Source organism: Scomber japonicus, chromosome 1, assembly GCF_027409825.1.
Source record: "Scomber japonicus isolate fScoJap1 chromosome 1, fScoJap1.pri, whole genome shotgun sequence".
Taxonomy (NCBI): Eukaryota; Metazoa; Chordata; class Actinopteri; order Scombriformes; family Scombridae; genus Scomber; species Scomber japonicus.
In genome coordinates, this window is record NC_070578.1 from 11534821 (window position 1) to 11557257 (window position 22437).

Consider the following 22437-nt stretch of genomic DNA (forward strand, 5'->3'; position numbering starts at 1 on the left):
TAAATGACTGATGGAAACGGTTTTGTTAAGAATTAGTTTGATGAACTTAGTGTTGTGATGTTCTGATAAACTCACTGTGGTGTTTTGATACAGATGATTTCATTTTGTATGCTATGTACGATTTGTCAACTATACTTCTGACTGCAAACATTATTGTAAAAAAGACAAACACACCATTATTGAATATTAGAATAACAGACAGTAACCTCATAGTTACAGTCTGAGTATCTATGAGCAGTGTACTTATATATAATATTCTATACATAATTTTCAATATCTGCATATTTTCATATTGTGTGGCATTTACATTCAAAGTGATCACATGGTGATAGATGCTCAAATGTCAGTAAATAAAACCCATTTCATGTTACAGTGGAGTAAAAGACAATAATCAGACATTTTTAATGCAGTTAGCTACAAAACCACTTTATTGAAAAAGCAGATTATGTCATCTACAGTTAAATGATACGTCCCAATTTTTAATACATTAAATAACTTTAGACTTTTTTTCATGTTTAGATAAATAGATCTAGTTTCCATTTTTTTATGAACCATCTAGGTAATCAAAACACTTAGCGATACAAAAGATGTGTGACAGGTGTCGAGATGTGCTTATTGGAACTAACAGTAGGAGAAGAAGAAGTCTTCTCTTTCCAAGTGATTTTTGACAGAAAAATAAAATAAAAAACTAGCCTCTTTATGTACAGGGTAACTAGCTGTGTGCTATACAATAGAAACTTAAGTAGTACTTTTAAAAGAGGTGATTTTTTAAAAATACATCTTTAAAAAGGGGGACACACTCTGGTCTTGTTAAGTTTTTCTTGGGGGGGTGATGTTGTGCCTCATTCTTCAAGTACAGCACACATTACCTGACCAGAACCCTTGTACAGAGTCAAAGTTAAACACATCACATGACAAGGGGAATGTCTCACGTATGCAGTCCTTTTTTCTTTTCTGCTTTTACAAATATACAAAACAGGGAGGAGAACAAACACTAATCATTATTACATTCGAATGAATCTCATTACATCAGGTTAGAAAGCACTTTCTGCCTGTGTTGACCCCTGCCGTCAATCTCTGCTTCAGTCTCTGTCTTTGACAGATTCAGTAGTATTTAAATCAGGCCTGTGTGTGTGTAACAGTATGAATAAGAGCTGGGCCAGTGTTTGCAGATAATAGTCAGTGATTGTTTCACCACACCGACTGCTGGAATATGTGGGACAATATGATTTGAGAGTCAGAAGAACTTAGCTGACTCTGAAATGTGATAATCCGCATTCATGAAGTAAAACAAAAGCCAAGAATTAGACACAAACATCTGGAATGAGTAACGTGATGAAGAGACGCCATCAAAATCATCACTGGGTTGGCAACAGAGTGAGAGGGGGTGGGGGGGGGGGGGGGTGTTGCGCTGCCCTGCAAACACAGTGAGGTGCATGTGCCATGGCCCTGCCACTACTACACACACACACACACACACAGACAGACCGAAAGACACACACACACACGACATTCACACAATTTGCTCATACTTGAAATAAGCAGACAGTTGGGATTTATCTGCATAAATAAATGTGCATCAGGTCAGATTTTGCTCGGTGCAAGAAATATCTTAAATAGTTTGCAACCTTTCATTTAAATGCAACATGACTGATGTGCTCAGTGCCAATCCAACAAAACTCACTGATGACAGAAGTTTAGAAACCCAGGTGGGAGAAGTGAGACTTTTTTTTTCCAGCACCACCAAAATCTTGGTGTTTCAAGTGTTTTTGTCTCCTGTAGTTTTTTGTGTTGCATAAATATACACATACACACATGCAAGCACCTGCCCGCGCACGCATACACACACACACACACACACAGGCGCACACAACCAGCATGGGAAACACTGAGGGATTCCCTAAAAACGCGGGCGGGACCAGCAGCTTCGGGTTTTCAGGGATGTGCCTCCGAAAAACACAACAGCAGACTTCATGGCGGACCAGAGCGAGACACACAAAACATACCTGTTCTGTCTTAAGGCATGTGGACAAGTGGAGATTCCTTGTAAGTAACGCACTGTGTTCTCAGTGCTCAAATGACAAAACCAGTGTCTGGCAAACAGACCAGGAAACAGTGTCCTGAACAGACCTTGAGCCAAAAGTATTTGCAGATAATCATTTAATTTGTTCCGTATCTGCTCTTTGAGTACCAGATGGGCCAGATGCCAGATTCGCACATTAGCACATAAGGGAGGAGACCTTACATGTTTATTTGTCTTAAGAGGAAAAGTAGCTAATGACTTCATATGCTAACGTGCATGTCATTATAAACATTCAATTAAATTCTTTTAAGTGTTTTTGCCAATTTAGCCTTTTTTTTTTTTACTGGAAATGACATGAGTTTAACTGGAAATGGTTCTTTATCTGTTTAATGAGGCACCTGTAAGCACACAGGATACAGTGCTATTTGTCTCACCAATAACTGTTGAAATAACATACAGTTGGTTGGCCAAATCTTTTCTGGTCTGCTCTGCCCTGATCGGACAATTGCCTTCTGTAATGAGCGCTGAGTAATAAGTGTTCCAGCAAAGGACCTAAATCTTGGTGGATTTTAAGATTACACTTAATCTTAATCTTAATCTTAGTGCTCTGTGTGATACTTCCTAAAAGGTCAGGTTTTGGTATTTTGAAGGGTCTAAAGTCAAGATAAAAGCATTTGTTACATCTAGTAGGAATTGAATATAACACTGGTAAAAAAAAAAACACAGAGGTTTAATTACTGCCTTGTTAAAGGCTGGAATGTTTGACCTGATAAATCTATATGGGCTGCCATCAACATAAACATAAACATAAACATGTAGAAAGGTCTAGATGGACTTTCCACTCTAATAAATAATTAAAACAGGCAATATCATATATAATGAGTATGTTGCCTAGGAGATCAGTAGGAATGTTTGACTGGCAGTGTGTGTTAAAGTTCTCTACAGTCAGTAAAGGGAGGCGTTTTGCTCGGTAAGAGAATAAAAATGTGCCATTAATCAGCTCAGGCAATAACCACTTGGTACTCAAAGTGTGGGAAAAAAATGATTAAAGGCAAATAATATTTGAACCCGGTCTGCTCCTACAAAGCCTGTGGGTCTCTGACCTACTGACAGACATCAGGAGGCTCTGTGTCCTGGAGGAGAAATGATACAACGCACCCAAAAGTTTCAGAGGTTTCAGACTGTGTGACAGACAGTGTGTGTTTAACCTCTGAATCTATCATGAGCGCAGCAACAAAAAAACAACAACAACAATCTACATCTAGCATCTTATGTGGAAAACATCTGCAAAATATATATTCATATATAAAAGACAATCTATGTGCATCTAAAATTTTCTTTTTTCTGTCATAATATAATCATTAATTAAGACACTGCTTGTGAATCTCTCAAGGTCTCGTCTAAGACTTCTAAGTGGAATGTCAGTCGGTCCTCCGGGCTTGTGGTGCTACGGTGCATCTGTTATTTCGGGATGGTGCGGGGCGAGGAGCGATGAGAGCCCTGTGTCATAATGCTAGGTGTCCTTTGCATAGCCTTTAGCAGGGCTCCATTTCAGTGTTAGAAGCTGCACGGAGAGCGACCTGCTCTGAAGGCGCAGCACGCCCACCCTGGGGCCTGTCCGGTCCAGCCAGTACTGGAATGTAGCTGCTCGTTCCCTGGCCTTCCTGATGCCGAGATCAGCGGCGTTCTCAGCCGTGACAGCCCTGGTGAATTCACTGCGGTAAACCGCTTCAATCAGAGCACAGGAATGAAAAACATGGAAAGGAAAGGGAGGGGAAGCAAGGAGAAAGACAAGTTTGCGTTCTCTCCTCCGGTCCAAAAACCCTCTCTTTTGATGAATGTGCAGGGGTCAGGAGACGTGACGTCACCGGGGGCCTCTGGGTGAGGCGGCGTGTTGGCTTTCAGGGTTAGGCACCCAAGGGTATGGGGGAGGAAAGGACCACAGATGGAGGAGGAGGGGAACCCTTTTTTCCCCCAGCCCTGTCATGTGACAGCAGGGCTTGTGGTGGGAGCTGCACAGTGTGTGTAAGTCCGCGGCCGGGCCGTCCAGTTGAGGACAGGAGCGCTGGCTCAGATGGCCACACGGAGGCTTCCCTGGAACTGCTGGGTGTGCGGGCCGAGGGGGTGCATGCAGGTCTTTTTTCTTCTTTTTTTTTGAACCTGCTGCTGGCGTCTCAGGTCACCTGGGAGGGAAGGCTCGATTGCTGCCGACCCTCCTCCCCTTCCCTCACAGCTCGGTAACATGGAGGGGGTAGTTGGGGGGCGGGTGTGCAGGGACCTGGGACTGGAGCCGGTGGATGTGGCAGCCGTGGCAGAGAAGGTGGCCTTCCAGAGGATAACAGCGGTGGCCCTCCTCGTCGTTTAGCTGGAGACCACAGTCCTGACAAAGAGAAACAGAAACATGAACAATCAATAATCAAACCTGGAAGTGTTTGTGGTGTAACAAAATCTTAAAATTTAAGCCTGAGCCTACTAGATGACACTCCTATTGTTTTCCCCTAGTACAGGGGCAACAGTGTCTCGCTGGCAATTAAAGGTTCAATGAGGTGCAGACAGGACTGATGCATTATTGCAGTGACTGTTGTCATGTGGATATCTTACTGTATTCTCGTGGTGAAAATGAACCTGAGCCTGAAGGCAAAGCTCTGACACATGTGACTGAAATGTGTTCCTTACAGTATCTGCAGGTTTCTTCAGGTCTTTCTGAATAGACTCCTTCATACTGAAAGAATGATTCAGACAACTGATCCTGCCTCACAGACAGGTCCCTGCCTTCTCTTGACATGAGTGTATCTCTTTTAAATGTCTGCACTGGCTGGCGGACGTTTATAAATGAAGACATTGAACCTTGAACCTGCAGAAGAACTCTGTGTACGTCTGACAGGGATGAGACACTCGTGGTAGACCTTGAACATGCTGGAGGGATGACACTAACTAACTGTCACGATTTAAAGCTGAATGAGCAGCTGAGAATTCATGTGTAAGAAATTAATTTTCACATGTACCTGCATGTTCTGCTCAGCTGTTGATTAGTGGCAACGTAAGAAAAAAAGATACCTCCGGGTTTAAAAAAAAAGTGAATTCTTCAATATGTAATGAATTTACCACCTCCCAGGATGATCCAGCTCAGGCAGGACTTTACTCTTCCTTCCCCCCCCCCCCCCCCCCCCCCCCCAATCCAGAGCTCGGCTGAATGATTACCCATTGCTTACATAATGATCTGATCCATTTCCATGAAGTGGAATGTCAGCAGTTCAGAGAAGTCTCATCCTGCTTGTGCAGCATACAAATAATCATATTCAAGATTCAATATTCAAGATTCCGGGGGGAAAGAAAAATGAGAGCATGGTGATGTAATATTTGTTTGTTGTACTTTCTGACAGAAAGCTACACTTGAACTGTAAACCGTGTGATTTGAGCGCAGTGGCACGACGACTGGGATTTCACAAGTCTGGTTGAAGCAACAAGTCCCCAGCTGAGTTCAGAGCTCAACACTGGAATGTGCTTTGTCAATGAGTCACAATGTTGATCTGTAACCTTGGGCCCGTATCTGTCTGTGTGTGTATGTGTGTTTTTCTGTGTATGTATGTGTGTGTGTGTGTGTGTGTGTATGTCTGTCTCATTCATTCCACAAGAGACAGCAGCAGTGATTCACACTCGCTGGTAAATAACAGTCTGGTCTCGTCCCACAATTTGGTGCTATTACTAAGGTTCACTGTGTCTGTGTACCTGGGTGTATGTGTACGTCTGTGTATGAGTGTTTGTGTGTGTATGATCAAGAGTGTGGCTTTGTGTGCCAAGAACAGTGTGAATTGTGTGTGTGTGTGTGTGTGTGTGTGTGTGTGTGTGTGGTATCTTGTTCATTTTACAACTGCTTGAAACGTTGAATCATACGTGGCGATGCTAAATTGACTCTAGTCAAATCACATGCATGGTAGACTGCTCTTACTCATAGCCTGGTGTGTGTGTGTGTGTGTTTGTGGACAGAGTGCAGACAGGAGCAGCACCTCACCTCACAGTGGTAACACTCCACATGGTAGTCCTTGTCCATAGAAACAACTCGAATTGTTTCCTCGGAGCCCTGCAGAGACAAACACACAGTCAGTCAGTTCGTCACATTACATCAGTCTGGTGTTGCATTAAAGTGATGGTCCGATAAGCAGCAGGTCCCAAGTTTGATCCTTGCAGCTGCCATGTGTCCTGAAGCTACACACACACACACACACACACAGTACACGACCTGGTCCACTTCCTGCTTCCTCTCTTTGTACAGAGTGATACACAAGAGCTGATCTAAGTATAATGTTCAAGTTTTCCTTCTAGCTTTAAGGATCATTCTGGATATGTAATTGAATGTCTTCATTTTGAAAACTATTTTAGGCATATTTTTTTATGAAGGGTATGAAGGGTACCTCTGCTGCTAATGTGTTTATTATGATACAACCTGAGTGTTGAGAAACATGGCATGATGAGAAACCAAGATGATCTAAGACCTGACACAGTAAGGATTTGCCTCAAATATATTTATATTTTGGGAAAAATACCTCATCTGAAGTTCATCTTTAAATCTTTCTGATTTAGCCTGTAAACGTTTTTCAGCTCTGCTAACCAGTGTGTATCTTTAGAAAAGGTGGTGTTGGCTGATTAGTTGGTCAGCTTGATATTATTTTGCTCCAGTGGGAATTTTTAGCTGAGAAAATTCCCTGAAAAAAAAACAAAAAACGAACAGATATTTCTGATATATTGGAGCTTGCATGCATTTGGATGTGCTTACCTGTGCTGGAAGGATGGGTTGGTTGCAGGAGGCACACTTGGGAGCAAAAACCCTGTCAGGGATAATACAACAGGAATTAGGAACTGCAATATTCACACCAATTTTTACGTAGTATAAAACCTTTGACTTCCACACACTTTTCCAAATAAATATCAGGAATTTTCCTGTGGCATCAACGGTACTTCATCAAACAGACGACATGAGTAGAGTGAGTGCAACACATTTCATTTCAACTGTGCTATTTCTATGTTCCAAATTTCCTCTTCATGCTGAGCTGATTCCAGGCCTATCTTACAATAATCCCATTTTATCAGCAGAGAGATGCGCTCCTTACGTGTGGTAGTCTTTGACACAGTAGATATTATTCTCAACGTCCACGGTGAAAGGCACTCCATCTAGACCCTCTTTACACACCACGCAGCGAAAGCAGCCAGGATGGTAGGACTTGCCCAGCGCCTGGAGGATCTGAACACCAACACAAAACAAAACAGCACACATAAGATAACAGTAAGACTGAGCAACAAAGACTACGGGAAAGTAAAGATTTTTAAAAGAATATACCAAGCTGGGATGCAACATTATAATAAAAGCAATAATGCATCAAGCAGATGGAGAAGCTAGAAATGTTGTCTACCTATTTTCTATAATAAAGCTCTTACCATCTCCATGATGAGATGACCGCACACAAAGCACTTGTCAGCCGTTTGCTGGAAACCGGAGTACTGTGGGTGATAGAAGATACAGGATTTATTATTCTCAGCTGTGAATTTGGGAGAAATCAGCTTCATTAATGAGGAAGAGAGCATGTGAGAACACTCAATCACGACTTCACACCAGAGGCATTAACTCTTTTCAGCCTTAAAGTCATCTATAGAGGGTGCTGCTGCGCTCTTTAAACTGACGTGAAAAAGGAGTTCTGGAGTCCTTTGTCTCTCAGCTGACACGTTCATCAGGTGTAATGCATTTTTAAACTTCATTTGGGGGAAGGGTTTTGCACTTATATCTATTCACATTTGATGTGTGTTGTGTGTGTGTGCAGGGCAGATAATGAAGGTGACCATCTGCAGCTCACAATCACCTCAGGGTCGTGACCTGATGACTCAGGGCAGGGTGTGGAGGGAGGAGGGGGTCTAGTAGAGGAGACATGGCTACCAGGTGGAGGTGGGAGGTGGTGATGAGCAGCCTTCCCCCTGCCCTGACATCTCCACCCTAGATCTACCATCTGCTACTGCCACCCCCCTCTCCTCCTCCACGCCCCGGAAAACCCCCGGGGTGACTTGTCAAATCTCAGCCGTATGAGGGAGGCGGAAGGAGATTAGTCTCATCCCGTCATCCGACCTCTAGTATCACTGAGAGGCAGTGATTGCAAATAGAAAACAGCTATTTTAAGTATTTCCTAACAGAACAAAGAGTTAAAATGTAAGTGGACCCTGCCTCTAACCGGGAAATAGTGAAAGCAGATGAAGGCATTGGGATCATGGAGCTGTTTTCAACACTTCTGTTACAGGAGTATCTCTTGTTGGTGGTGAATGTTGTTGGCCTTTATTAAAAAAAAACATCATTCAAAAATATTCAGAGCAACTACAGCACACAAACAATTCATTATCGGAAACATCTGTCTTTTACACATATTTCTGACAGTAAGTGAAGGCATCGTGAGAGCGGGCCCTGTGTCTGTCGGGTTAACCTGAAGCAGATGGACCAGGAGCCTGAGAGCTGCAGCTGTCCCACACATCTCCTCCTCCTCCTCTTATTAATTGTAAGTGCAGGGGAGCAGCTCGTGGGGTAATTGAGCTCCTCTGGGACATTTGGGGAAATTAGTGTGAATTGGAGGGGTGGTCCTAAGCTCTAATTGTAGCTGCTACGTCTGTTTCCTCTTGAAGCTTGGCAGAATGTATCCTGAGATCTGAATCTCTCGCTCTGTCAATATACCATTAGGCAATGAATACGGTGCTTTCTGCTCATCACAAAACTAAATATGTATTTAGGAGCGCACGTCAACTTACCAGGAAATCCTCCTCACAGTAGACCTTGCCGTTGACGTTGTAAAAGGCTTTCCCTCTCAGTCTCCTCCCTGAAAAGAACACAACAAATGAAATTTACAGATTCTAGTAAGTCCAGGTTTCAGGAGTTTTATGAACTCATGGTTTACACTAGTGCCCTCCAATGAAGGGCTGCAATTTGGGGGAGACCCTTTCCTGTCCATAGAGAAGATGAACTGGAAGCAGGGCTGCAACTAACACTGATTTATCATGATTAAATCTGCAGATCTTTTTCCAATTAGTCGTTGATTAATAGTTTGGCCTATAAAATGTCAGAATACAGAGATAATAGAGAAAAATAGGCTGTTTAAGGGCTGTGGTTGGGTAAAAGAGATGTTCAATAATCACAAATGTGTGTTGTTTACATTTGCATATATTTCATCTGTTAAAAATAACTGAAACCAGCTTACATTTCTTTATTCAATACTCTCAGGATGAAAGCTGGAAACCTAAAACAAGCCTTTGAAACTGTTGTGGAAGATCTGCTAAGGTTTCATCTAGAATAAATGTATGAGTCTCTTTCTGTGTACCTGTAAGATCTCAGGTTGGAATCTGACTCATAATTCATGTTGCATGTTGCAATCCTCTGTATGTGCTGTCTGAAAAAGCAGACATCTTTTAGAAGTTAAAGAAAAAGCTTGTTGATATTCTCAGATATGTCTACTTTCATCACTGATAAATACCGGTGTTATCTCCTTTTTCTGTAAAATAGCTTATTTACAGGGGCAGGTACTCCAGCCGGGCTGCTTAATGCTGTTAAAGTATGTTCGAAAAGTCATTTTTGCTTTAAATATGTTTAAAATGGCTAGACTAGACTATGGCCTGACTAGTCATAAGCTCGCATTCTAGGATGGACTGATAAGTTGGTGTAACTTGTCTCATCATGAAATCAGTAAATGGTGTAAAACACTATGCTGATAACTTATAAGATGAAACTCTAATTGAAAAGACTTCATACTGTATTCCTCCTCTTCAGTCCCTCTCCTCTACAGCCACAGCAGCAGCTCAGTGCAGAGCAGATGGCTGGCTGAGAGTAGGTGACATTCTGCCTGCACCTCCCTTTAATTACTTCGACTATTGATCCCAACAGGATTCCCATTCACAAACCATACACAATCAATACAGCAGGCTGCTCTCCAAACCCTCCCACCCCCAAAAATCTCTCCTCTTCCCTTCCTTGCCATTGTGCTCACCAACGTGGAGGGAAGATGTCCCCAAACTTTGACACATGTAGGAAACCATGAATCCAATGAAAGAAAATATACAAGTTTGATTTTCCATTAACAATTTTTGGTCATTTATCAGCTTTTGTCATCATTTTTTGGCATGTTAAGACTAAAAAAATCATGAGAATAATCCATAGCTTAAGCCCTTCGCCATACAAAACACATCCACAGCAACATGCCCGCAGCGCAGCGGGCCCAGGTTCAACACGCTGAGCTTCCAGTTCCAAGTGTTGAGGGGCTGAATTCCTCTGGGTGAGCCTTCATTCATCAGAATCCAAGTCTGAATCCAATCTCAAAAGGAAATTCTGCTGCAAGCTGGCTTCTGCAGCCCCCTGCCATGCATCCCTCACAGCTCACCCATTCAAATTCATTTAACAGCAGCCGTGTCTCTCTGGCAGCGCGATGACTTCACCCGAGCCTGGCAGACGATGCGCACAGATCTCATAAATCTGCTGGATTAGTCAGATTTAATTGTCGTCCCGAGCCACCATTGATTTTATGGGTGTTCCAGCATGGGAAAGACATGCCCCACCACCACCGACACCCCTCCCTCCCCCCTCCCTTCTCTCTCTCTCTCTCTCTCTCTCTCTTTTTAACACTGAAATTTATGCAATCGTTGTATTTCACACGCAAACACTGTGTCACAATGCTGGGAGATGGCAATACATTAACACCCACATAAATGGCCGGAGCAGCCGAGGAATGCTGTCCACACAATAGGTGAGACTTTTAAGACTTTGAGACTGAGGAGCAATTAGCATTTTGGTAGCGTGGAGCAAAGAGAAAAGCTGGACTGAGGAAGAACTCCATGTGAAGCGTAAGAGACTCATAAGAGACACCATCTTCAACAACAAAAAAAGAGACTTCTGAGAGGGCTAAACTTGCAGGAACAGTGAGATTATAGAGAAGAGCGCAGCAGCGGGGGCTGCGAGGTGTTGCTGTGTGCTCGTCTGTGGCCTCTGCTCTGGAGTTTGGGGTCTGGAAGGTGAACACAAAGGCCCCAGCGCTGATGACTGTGTGGTGCGCTGCTAGGGGAGCGGGCCGACTGAGCAAACGGGGACATTCTTTCTGCCTGAGGTCACTAGCTGGTCCCATTCAACCCCCCGCACCTCTCCAACACCCGCTCTCTGCCCGCTTCCCTCACTGAGAAAAGGGAGGAGGAGGAGGGGGGTTACTCCGTGCCTCCCTCTCTCTCTCTCTTGCTCTCCTCTGGCCTTTTGTCACCAGACAGTGCTGTGGAGAGGCCGAACCTCCTCACAGCACTACAAGTTATAGAAGCACCAGCTCCATTTACTATGTGTAATCCATCTTAAAGTTATAACAACTCAAATACCTTAGAAATGTTACATGTAATGCAGAATTAAATGCACCATTCAAATGTAAACAATCAATGTGAGATCTTCTGACTTTCAATTTGAAACAATACTAGATTAAACTATATATGACTAAAAAGGTTAACTGGACCTAAACAAGCTAGTAAAAACACTTTTTTAAGCACCGAACAACTAATGAAACTGATCATTTACTCCATAAATGATAACATTATGGTAAACCTGAGACAGTGGTGGCCTCAAAATAATTAATAACATTACTCTCAGCCTCCACACTCCCTAATGTTTGCTTGTCATTTTTAGTCATTTAGGAATAAGAGCTCTTTCTGCTAATGCACTCATTCTGAATGTTGCTGTTGCCATGGGAATGAAAATTGGTCTGGTGAAAGAGGACTCATGTGTAATTTGATGAACATTTCCCCTCAGGTGCAGCAGTTGTGTATTGAGCCATAGAGCCATTGACACATAGACTGGAGGACGCTTGTTCCGGTGGCTAAAACCAGCAGCGTTTACTGGTCACTGTAGTGGACTGTGGGGGGGGTGGGGGTGGGGGCAGGAGGGGAGTGTTGCTACAGGTACCAGTGGCACAATGTGATCCAGGGACGGCTGCGTTTTGAGTAATAGAGTTTTCATCCATGAGGCTTCAGATGAACACACTGATACTATGCACGCTGTGTTTGTACAGGACTGGGTTTTCTGGTAAAGCGTTATTTGCACGTTATCACTTATACTCCGCTGCACGCTGCAACAAGGTAAACAATTACGTTTCTCACATTACAAAGAAAACTGCAACTGGTGCTGTGTGTTCCTTCACCTGTTGAACTTGTGAAAACAGCTGTCAAATTTACCACTCATCAAAGAGGTTCCAGCGAATTTAACTGAATTCCATCGAGTTCTTTGTGCTTGAATAACTGCTGATGCGATTTGGTTTTATCAAGCTAAACTTGGAGGCAATAACGGCTCCTGATGTACTGGACACACAGTAGCAGCTTCAACTATGAATTAACCGTGACAGGGAGACCAACACTATGCAGAATAGGATATCTCATTCTCAACTATGAATCATCTTAAATGAAGCATTTAAATACTGATCTCCTGGGAGTGATCTAGTTCTGTTGGAGAGAGTTGTTCCTTGCTGCTGTCACCCAGTGCTGCTCATGGGGAGAACATAGGGTCTCTGTAAAAATAAAAAGGTACAGTCTAGACCTGCTCTATGTGAAAAGTGCCTTGAGATACCTTCTAACTTCTGAACTATATACATTTAATTTAATCTATTTAAAATACTGGATACATTTTCATTATTGTGTGTGTTTTCTTCTTCTACCATTGTGACATCTAAATCCTTATTGCGAGTACAAAACAGTTGCAGAAGTGGACATCTGGTCATATTCCAAGCAGAAGTATTTGTCAACTTCCTATTTGTCATATGCCTGTTTATGTGCTTGGACATGTGATCACTGTTCCTTTTAGTGATGGTAGTTTGTGGTTTCATAAGGTGTGGTCTCACCGGCAGTTTAGGCACAAATGATTTGACTCGTTTAGAGCTGTTAGTTGGTTGTAAAGCTAATATAACAAAGAAGAAGTGGAATTACCTTCAGAGCTGAATGTCCCCCCCACTCCCTTCATTCTTCATCCCCATGTAAACAGTGATAAACCCAGAAATCTAGGAAAAAGCTGCCTTAATACAGACTGATGAAGCAGCCTTATTGACTGTAACTGAGTCTCTCGCCACCACGTGGCACATCCTCAAGTAAGGCATTTTTTGGCGCTGCCTGATTGACCGAATGAGTGGATTACACTTGACGCCCGTCACAGCTGAAGAAGCTCCGAGCAAACACATATCTGGCTGTGCAATCAGGCTCATCAGTCAGAACGAGTGACCGGACCTGCCTGCATTCACACTGAGGCCGTCTTCTATTTACCACATATTGCACTGTATATACTATCCTCAACAATGCCATTATGTGATGTGCCAAAACATAGCTGACAGTGATGACGATGATTAGTGAGTGTCCAAAATCTTGATTGACTATGAGTAAACTCTTCATCTGTTGTAGAAGGTGTAGTGAATGAGTGATGAGGGGGGTGATAATGGACTCAGCCTGTTCAAAAGAGCTAATTAAAAATCAGGTGTTCTCCCTTTTATGTCTACTCTAATCTAGACAAAAAATGAAATCTGAGTGGGAGTGTGACAGACCAAAAACAACAGGATGTCCCTTTGTTTTTGTCTCTCTCACCTCAGTGTTTTATACAGCGTTGCTTCTATGTTTTGTGCCTGACAGTAAACCAGTGTAATCGCTTTGGCTCATGTTGGTGGATGGCATCACTCAGTCTTCTCTGTTCTCTGTCTCTATTTTCAGCTCTGGCCTGGCTAGAAGGGTGGAGAAATCCTGTGACTCGCTCACAAAAAGGAGCCTCAAATGGATTAAAAAAAGAAAAAAAAGTTAAACCTGTGCAATTGGCCTGCAGCCTCAACAAGATTTAAAGTATTTTATGTGAAAACTCAGCAGTGGAAGGTATAGCATGAGCAGCAGGAAGCATACAGTAGGAATCTGCTATGTGAGTGATGCAGTTCTCTATTAGGAGAAGTAACATATCGCCCTATTTTGACCAGTAATTGCTGCCACACCCACTGTCTTATATCATGCTCAGACAATTTATGTTCATTTATGTTCAAACTGATTTCATATTTTCAAAAACTTGGATTAAATTTCACTAATTTCACCAAGGAAAAACATTTTGACCATGAAGCTGGTTTAACCTTTAGAAGGACAGCTGTAGGAGAAATGCTTTGGGCAATGTGGTGAGTGTCTAACTGTAAAGAAAAAGAAAAAGAAAATGAGTGAGAGAGAGAGAAAAAACCTCCTCGCTGTGCCTCCCACTGGAAATGTAATGTTAATAATATCCTCCAGTCTGTGATGCGCTGTTATTTTATCACCTTGCAGTCTGAGTGTGTTCACTGTTCACAAGCAGATAAACTGAGATTTCTCTGTATGTGTTTTAAGGTGTTAGAGAGGGTTTTCATCTTGAGCCTGGCCTACTGAAGATAAAATGTTACATCCGTCCAGATTATGTCAAAAAAAAAAGAAAGATGTATACTCAGGCACAATGGTGACGTATTGTGTAAATGTACAACAGCACGTGTCAACTTTGGCCCATACATCTGTGGCCACACAAAATACAGAGACTTCTCAATATGTAGGCAGCTTGTATTGTGCATACAGTTACTCACAATGAAGACAGCTGCCTTGTTTACATACAGCATTACCTGAAATATATGAGGAACCAATAAAATGTTTTCATAGTTGGTAATCATTGAATTTCCCCATTAACTCGAGCTAATGTGATTTAAGTGGAAGTGCTCCTCCTGAATCATCTGTGCTGGTGATTAAAGCAACAACTGGTGGTAACTGATGATCTGTTTGTCTACTTCAGTTAATCATTGTGAATTTTTGATTATAATGTAACTATTGAAGTCACGTGGTGGGGTAAATTGACAAACATGACTGCTTCTCAAACATGAGGATTTGCCAGCTCAGGCCTATCTGAGCACTGATCAGTTAGAATAAACCATTTTAACCATTCACTCAAGCTTTTAATAACCTGTGAAGGCCACTTTATTATTATTTGTTATATAATCTTTTTTCTAAGAAAAAAAAAACTCACAGCATCCACTCTGCCTATTGTTCATTATATGGAAGAGGAAGAAGCCAAAACAAACCAGGAAGGTTAAAATGAGGATGTCAAAAAAAAAACACAATACTGCTGCAGGCTTGTAATGTGTTGGCTCGCTGACCACCTGCTAATGGGAACACCGTTAGCTGTTAGTCTGTAAAAAGCTGCTGACTTTTATAATGATGTATTTGACATGTATACAGTACATAGGGTCCGAGCTGAAAAATGGTATTCTTTTAGTGAGCAGTGTAGAGTAAACACCCCATCAGCACCACATAATACCTGCTGTTTGTTCACAGCTTACTTAGACTCCTTAGTTCTCTTACCTGCACAGATAGAGATGGTGACAGTATTGCCTTATTCTGATCATAATCCTATTATTTAGAACAACACTGCTATAATTACTGTGCATGTAAACATACTCCGTGACAACAGGAGCAACACACAAAAGGACTGAACGTTCACTCTATTTTTCTGATTTCCGCTGCCTGGCAGGTGCAACTGGTGGCAGATGAATGATAGGAGAAAATCAAGCCCCTGAGCTCTCTTGTGCTGCCAGTGCTTTCGGTGGCCATTTGGATTACTGTAACACAGAAATGAGTCATCATCAGCCCTGCGGCAGACAGTCTGCTCATCCAGCCTGAAGCGAGGTGTTTATTTTTTTAAATATTTCATCCCGAGAAGGCGCGCTTATTTTCCACAACACCATGCCTCGCAAGTCGCACTGAAATAAATATACAGTGTGGTGAGCGTGCAATTTCGTGGGGGTGGGGGGATAAAGTGTCTCGCTCAGTGGCATGTTAATTCATATTTACATGACTAGACCCGCTGATTTCTACTATGTGCAAAAACAAACAAACGAAGGCCTTAAATCCCTAAAACTGTGTCTGTTTGTGTGTTTAAGTGTGGCGTGTGTTTGCTCGTGTGTGTGCACGCATTGCTCCATGTGCCGTTTAATGTGAGCCCATGCCCGGCCTGCCCCCTCTGATAAGCAGGTCTGGTACACTTTGTGACTGTCTGATCGAGGTCCTCCAGGGAAGGCCGGCTGAAGTGGAAGAGAAGGGGGGGGGGGTAGGGGGGGGGGGTAGTTTGCATTCTTGGCCATTTCATGAAAAAAAAAGAAAAAAAAAAAAAGGGTGCAACCATGGGAGTAAGCCAAGAGGAGGGCTCAATTATGCATGGTTAAACAAAGCCCAAGGCTACCAGTGAGAGCAATGTCTCAGCAAACTCACCCTGGAGCTCCAGACTCCAGGAGGACCCTACTATGGAGGGGCAAGAGGGGGTAGTGGTGGTGAGTGGGTGGGAGAAAGAGAGAGAGAGAGAGAGAGAGAGAGAGAGAGAGAGAGAGAGAGAGAGAGAGAGAGAGAGAGAGAGAGAGAGAGAGAGAGAGAGAGAGAGAGAGAGAGAGAGAGAGAGACCAAAAAACAAACAGGGACATAAGCTCCTGATAAATCACTGGATTGTGTTATGACAAGCGCAGGCACTTTTGAAACTAAACTTCTCAGAGGCCTTCGAAACGCCGCTTAAAAAGAAAACATTCCCATTCACATGAGGTCAAATGATACGTCGCACAGTTTACGTTACCAATAAACCATCTGGAGAGACGACGCGGCCTGTGAAGTTCTCAGCCACGACCTACGCTGAGCACGGGGGAAGAAAAAGGGCTTGTCAGCTAATCGCGGACACGGTTTCTCTAATAAATGACACAATCATTCTCTAGGGAGGGGGTGTCTTCTCGTTTTTGTCAAATAGCAATAAAGTCCCGAAATAGCTGTTTTATGATGCGATCGCTGCACCTCCACAAATAATCCAGTCCCGAGTATTTTTAGTGATCAGGGGGAAACAATCTACAACTACTTTCATTGCTACAAAAATCCTAAACATTTCGTTACACCTGAAACAGTTACACCCACCCCCGCCCCCCCCCCCCCCCCCCCCCCCCCCCAACAGCGAACCCCACATCTACGGCAACTGGACACTTCAGCATCTGGCCCCTCTTTCTTCAGACACACAATAAATCGGAAAGTATGTGGGTTTGGTTACATGTAAATTATAGGCAGTTCTTCCAGAGCTGGAGGGGATGGGAGTAGGGGGGGGGGGGGGGTTGGAGGATCGGTATCCATGTATAGTACACATATGAATGGGAGCAACCTGGCTAAAAAGCGCTCTCTCTCTCTCTCTCCCGACATCTTCCTCTTGTTTCCCTGGGAAACAGGAGAGGTGGGCAGGGGTCGGGTGACGGGAACATCCCAAAAAAAAAAACACACTTGCCCACAAAACACACACACACACACACACACACACACACATCTATACTGTACTTTGAGCTCAAGAGCAGATTTAATTACAGTAGGACAGACCAAATAATATCAATATTTTATTTATTTGTGTCCTGCTGCAAATCACAACTCAAAGAAACTAAATGGACTTGAGAGTTTGTTTGTTTTTTAGCACGAGATGTCTTGATCCCGACCGCAACACCACCTCTGGCAGCAAGCTGGTGATGCTAATGATGATTTTCCAGCAGAGACAGCAGCTGTTGAAGCTTAAAGCAAGTGTGTATGAAGGAACAGAGTGATCTGCAGACAGAGTGGGTGGTGGTGGAGGTGGGAGTCCTGGACATAAAACTCTGTGCTGTCAGAGAATGGCCCGATGCTGTACATACGAGGCATTCGGACTCATGGATGTCAAACACTCTTCAATCACCTAAAGAGTGCTATAGTGCTAAGTAGCGATCCAATAATGCATTAGCCTGCTTCCACTTCTCAAGTCTGATTAGTTTCAGCAATTCAAACAAGTTTTAATCTTGTGCTAATTGCTGAATGATTTCCCTGGGTGGAGAAACAAATGGACCTATCAGAGCTTTGTAGAACGAGGATCTTTCTGTGCCAGGACCAGAGAACAACCACAATAATAATAACAGTGACAAGTATGGATGAGATGACAGCGTAAGAGATTATATTCTTCAACTGAGATGCTCTTGGCAACCTCTGCTGCAGCTTCTGTGTTGACTGAAAATGACGCCTGCGGGATGAATACGTCACTCGCTAATGATTAATTAGGGAAAACTAACAACCTCTCCTAATCAGAAATCGGCAAACACGGACATTACAGCGGGCTGAATGAATGAAGAAAGACAAAATGATGATTCAGTTTGATTATCAGGCTAAAAATGGACGGGTGAGGCCAGCCCTTCTGTCGGTGTGGTCTCAAACTGCAGGGATCAAATATAGTGCAACAGTCTAAACAGGTGATTTATTAGCATAACGTTCTGACAAGCTGTTATAACTGAATACAGTCCGCATATAGGAAGCAAGCACACTGTAAAACAAGCCGCAAGTATAAAATCATACAGCAGTTCCTGACATTTAAAAAGCTGTCGCCTGCAGCCACTCAAATATGCCAAATACACACACCCACAGGACCAATGCAACACACAACTCCAACACACAAAGGTTTAAATAGTCCACATGCGCAAGTGCGGATGGAGGTTTTTTCATCACTGATTTGTGAGTGTTACTTACCGCAGGAGCAGCAGGTGAAGCAGTTTGTGTGGTACAGGTTCCCCATGGCCTGGCAGGCCTGGCTGGCTCCGTACACACCCTTCCCACATTTGACACAGATACCTGTTGGAGACACATTTGTCACTTAGTTGCAATCATTTAATATTGAGAATTATTGGTGAATGTGGAGCTATTTGATGAATATACTGCCTGCTACTAGTGTGCACCATTACGAGCCAAACACTTTAGTGGTCGTGCTGGCAGCTTTGTTGGAGCTTTGTTGAAAAGCTGATCAAAAAACAGACTCTGCCAAATCACCAGTTGTCACTCCTTTAATTATGCAACAGTGGAGGCAAATGTGATTTTGAATATGACAGCTTTGGAATCGCAATTTTGTAAAAAAATAAAATAAAAAAATACAGAGATGTCATAGTATGTCAAACCTTTAAACCCAACTGGTCAATTGTTCCGCTGAAAAAGAGAGAGTCCAAAACTAAACTAATGACTTCTCGTCGATATATGTACAAGTCAAACTCGCACTGCTGATATTTCCACACATTACATCATACCGTGCATGGCCGAGGCACACTGCTTCAGGAGAGGTGATGATTATGTGGGCTGATTGTCAACAAGAGCAGGACAGACTTGAGGCCTGAGCTTATACAACTGTCTGTGCTTTCCTTTCTTCCAAGTAAAAGCTGACTGAGCACCGCCAGTCTTCTGCTGCAACACACTTAATATCGAGCCAAAAAGTGAATGTTCTGAATGCTTTCTGGAGATGTATTCTAGCACAATGGATTGACATTTCTATTTTCTTCTTTTCTAAATTGAACTATGATATAGAAGAGTTTTATTGCATATTAGTAAAAAAACCAAAAACCCACCCAACTAGAATCTGTTTTACAGGCTTTTCAGATACCAGAGGGTTACATTTTTGAGTTATCACTAGAAATAGTTTTTAAATTCACCATGTGTAATTTGTGTGTAACATGTTTTCGATTATTGTATTGCTTTATCAATTAGTTGTTTGGGCTATAAAATGTCAGTAAAAAGGTAAAAAAAGGTGTTATTCTCAAAGATAATCAGTTTGCTATTGTCAAAGGCTAAAAAACTAGACTCAAATTCATATTTAAGAAGCTAGTACCAGAGGATTCTGACTCAAGTCAATTAACTGATTATCAAAAAAGTTAGCCAATAATCATTTGTTTAACGGCTAATTGTTGCAGCTCTAGCTATGCACCCTGACTTCATTGATTTTTGATCTGTGAGAGTGTATGACTTAGTGAGGGGGTTGAATTTTTCCTCTTTTGGCTGCTACCACAGTGGGGGGAAAAAACCTGTAGCGTTGAATAACAGAGGACCATGTAGGACGTGGTGCATTCATGGACCATTAACAGCTTAACAGAGAATACAGGAAGGTTTTTCATCCTTTTGTTTTTCATGTCTTGGACATTTTATGCACTTCAAAGCTCCAGTCTTTTCAAACTGTCTCACAGATTCATGACATGAAGCTTAACAGTTGAATCAGGACACTGAGCAAAATTAATTGGAGATACTGGAGTTTACCTGCTGTGCTTAAGAGTAATGTGATACAAAGTTGTCAAGGAGCTTATATTCTTAATCATCAACTCTTCCCTTATAGAAATGTATTTTTATCTTCAGCTTTACTGTCAGTCACAAACACTGCAGGGAGGATGAGTAGGCGGAGGATGATGCACTGACTGACCTAAAGTCAGTGCAGCTATCTACAGGTATACGAGGTGAATGGAAATCTGAGATGCACATAATTAAACCTGCACTAACCCAGCTACAGAGTGCTGTGACTTTTAGTGAACAAAAACATATATATATATATATATATATATATATAACAGTGGTTAAAAACTGTTTGGATGCAGCAGACTAACAATCTCCAAACTCTCACGCACAAGACGACCTACGCTGGGGTCACATTCCTCTGGGAGTGCAGGGTCAAAGCCTGGGTGGGGTGAGTCCAGGGTCACAGTGCCTACAGGACATAAGATCTCACAAGATCCCAACAGGGGAGCTGCAAGCCACCCCCACTCCTCCTCATCCTCCTCATCTTCCTCATCCTCCTCATCTTCCTCCTCCCACAAGCAAATTATTATATTTTTCATATTTCCTCATCTTTGAAATAAATACACATTTCAGGACAGATTGAGTGAAATTCTCTGACTATCCGAGGCATCACTTCCCTGTGACATTGTGAAGAAAGTTGAAGGGCAAGGGTGCTGGAGAACCGACCAAAAGTGTGGACATATTAATTCATCTAAATCAAAGTCAAATATTGGCATTTCCTGGTGTGACTCTTGAACTCATGACTGCACTCGTGCTCTTGACAAAGATAACCGACCAAAACAGGTCATAAGAATGAGTCAGCTTTGAGTGATCCTGATTGGTAAAGCAAGTTCCCAAAAAAATAAAAGGACTAGAATGGTAAAGAAAGTGATTTCAGCGGAACCGAAACACACCGTTTTAAAAACCCGGATGTTTACATGATACAGAGTGAGCAGAGGTCACCCTAATGAACACATATGACATCTTTTCATTCCTGGCTGGATCTCTGACACTAACTGGTTATTCCTTATTCATCGCTGTGGCTCAGAGGAATATGAGCCTTTGTAAATAGAAAATTATTTCATCAACTCAGCCGACTCAACAGACGATGACTAAATACATATACCCTATTGCTGGCTTCTTTTTATTAGAGGAACGTGTAAGCTCTGAAATCCTCGTCAATTATACGGTCTACATTTTAGCCAGAATTGATGGAGTGTAAATCTTTTCTTCCAGCCTTTTTTCATTTACAGTGGCACAATGGCCTCTATGACTTCAGCAACACAAATAGTATATTTGTTTGTTGCATTACAAAGAAGAACTGTGACAGTAAGCCTTTATAATAATTAGCATACTTTGTATTTGGTCACTGTATTAGTTCTGCTTCTTGTGATTGTAATTTATATATCTTTCACTTTGCTGATTACTTCCTCCTACTGTAATGACCTAATTTCCCCTCTCACCTTATCTGGTCCACTATTAAACCCTCTACTCTTCAGCCAGCATTGTAGCGTTTAATTGCCTTGTGATTAAGAGAGCTCCTCTTTTTTTGGTGTGTGTGTGCAGAGTTAACAGAATACGTGTCAGGTTTGGTGGCCGAAAGAGATCCAAACTTATCTCTGTTCATGTGTTAATGTAAGGTGTGTCCTCTTTGTTACATCATTAGGGCAACGTACTTCCCTTTGTAGTTATTTGCAGTTACACCAATGGACAAAATCCACAATCTCTTGACATAGTAATACTTCAGATGGTAATTGCATATGTTAAATATAGACTTTTACTTCTGTATTAATATGAGATGTTTAACTGTATGTAAGCACATTGTCCTGAAAGCATCTTATTCCTCTCTATGGTCTTTTGTGGACTATAATTCATGTAGTATTGTCATCCTGCCACCTGTGCCCCCCCCCCCCCCCCTCGGTACATTGAGTCCATTATGTAGCCTTGACACCAAGGTTACTTCCAACATTTAAGCATATACTCACAGACCAAACAGCAACAACTGGCTCACTGCACACATATCCTCTCTGTATGCCAACAAGCAAAGTCACTAATTCTCTACATTACACAGTCTACAGCCTGGCAGCCGACAAGCAGTGTTTCAGACAACTGTCTAAGAAACATTTTGAGTGTGTGTGTGTGTGTGTGTGTGTGTTTTTATCCTCTAAGCCCTTTCTTATGCATAATTATCCAGCTTAATGAGTGGCTGTTTAATAACTGGTTTGAAGCAGCATTCAAAAAATAAACATCTCTCCCTCCTTTCTAAAAGGTCTTATTTCCATTTT

The 22437-nt window shown here is 42.4% G+C and overlaps 1 protein-coding gene across 1 annotated transcript in view; it reads right to left on the bottom strand.

The window, feature by feature from the left end:
• Positions 1-411: 411 nt before the first annotated feature.
• wtip (WT1 interacting protein) overlaps positions 412-22437 on the bottom strand; it is a 28307-nt gene continuing 6281 nt past the window's right edge. The window contains exons 2-8 of the mRNA XM_053319592.1: positions 18596-18697; positions 8804-8871; positions 7457-7519; positions 7132-7262; positions 6798-6849; positions 6036-6104; positions 412-4403 (exon numbers count right to left, since the gene is read on the bottom strand). Of these exons, the coding sequence (XP_053175567.1) occupies positions 4251-4403; positions 6036-6104; positions 6798-6849; positions 7132-7262; positions 7457-7519; positions 8804-8871; positions 18596-18697 (638 nt within the window). The 3' untranslated portion in view covers positions 412-4250. The remainder of the gene's footprint in view (positions 4404-6035; positions 6105-6797; positions 6850-7131; positions 7263-7456; positions 7520-8803; positions 8872-18595; positions 18698-22437) is intronic.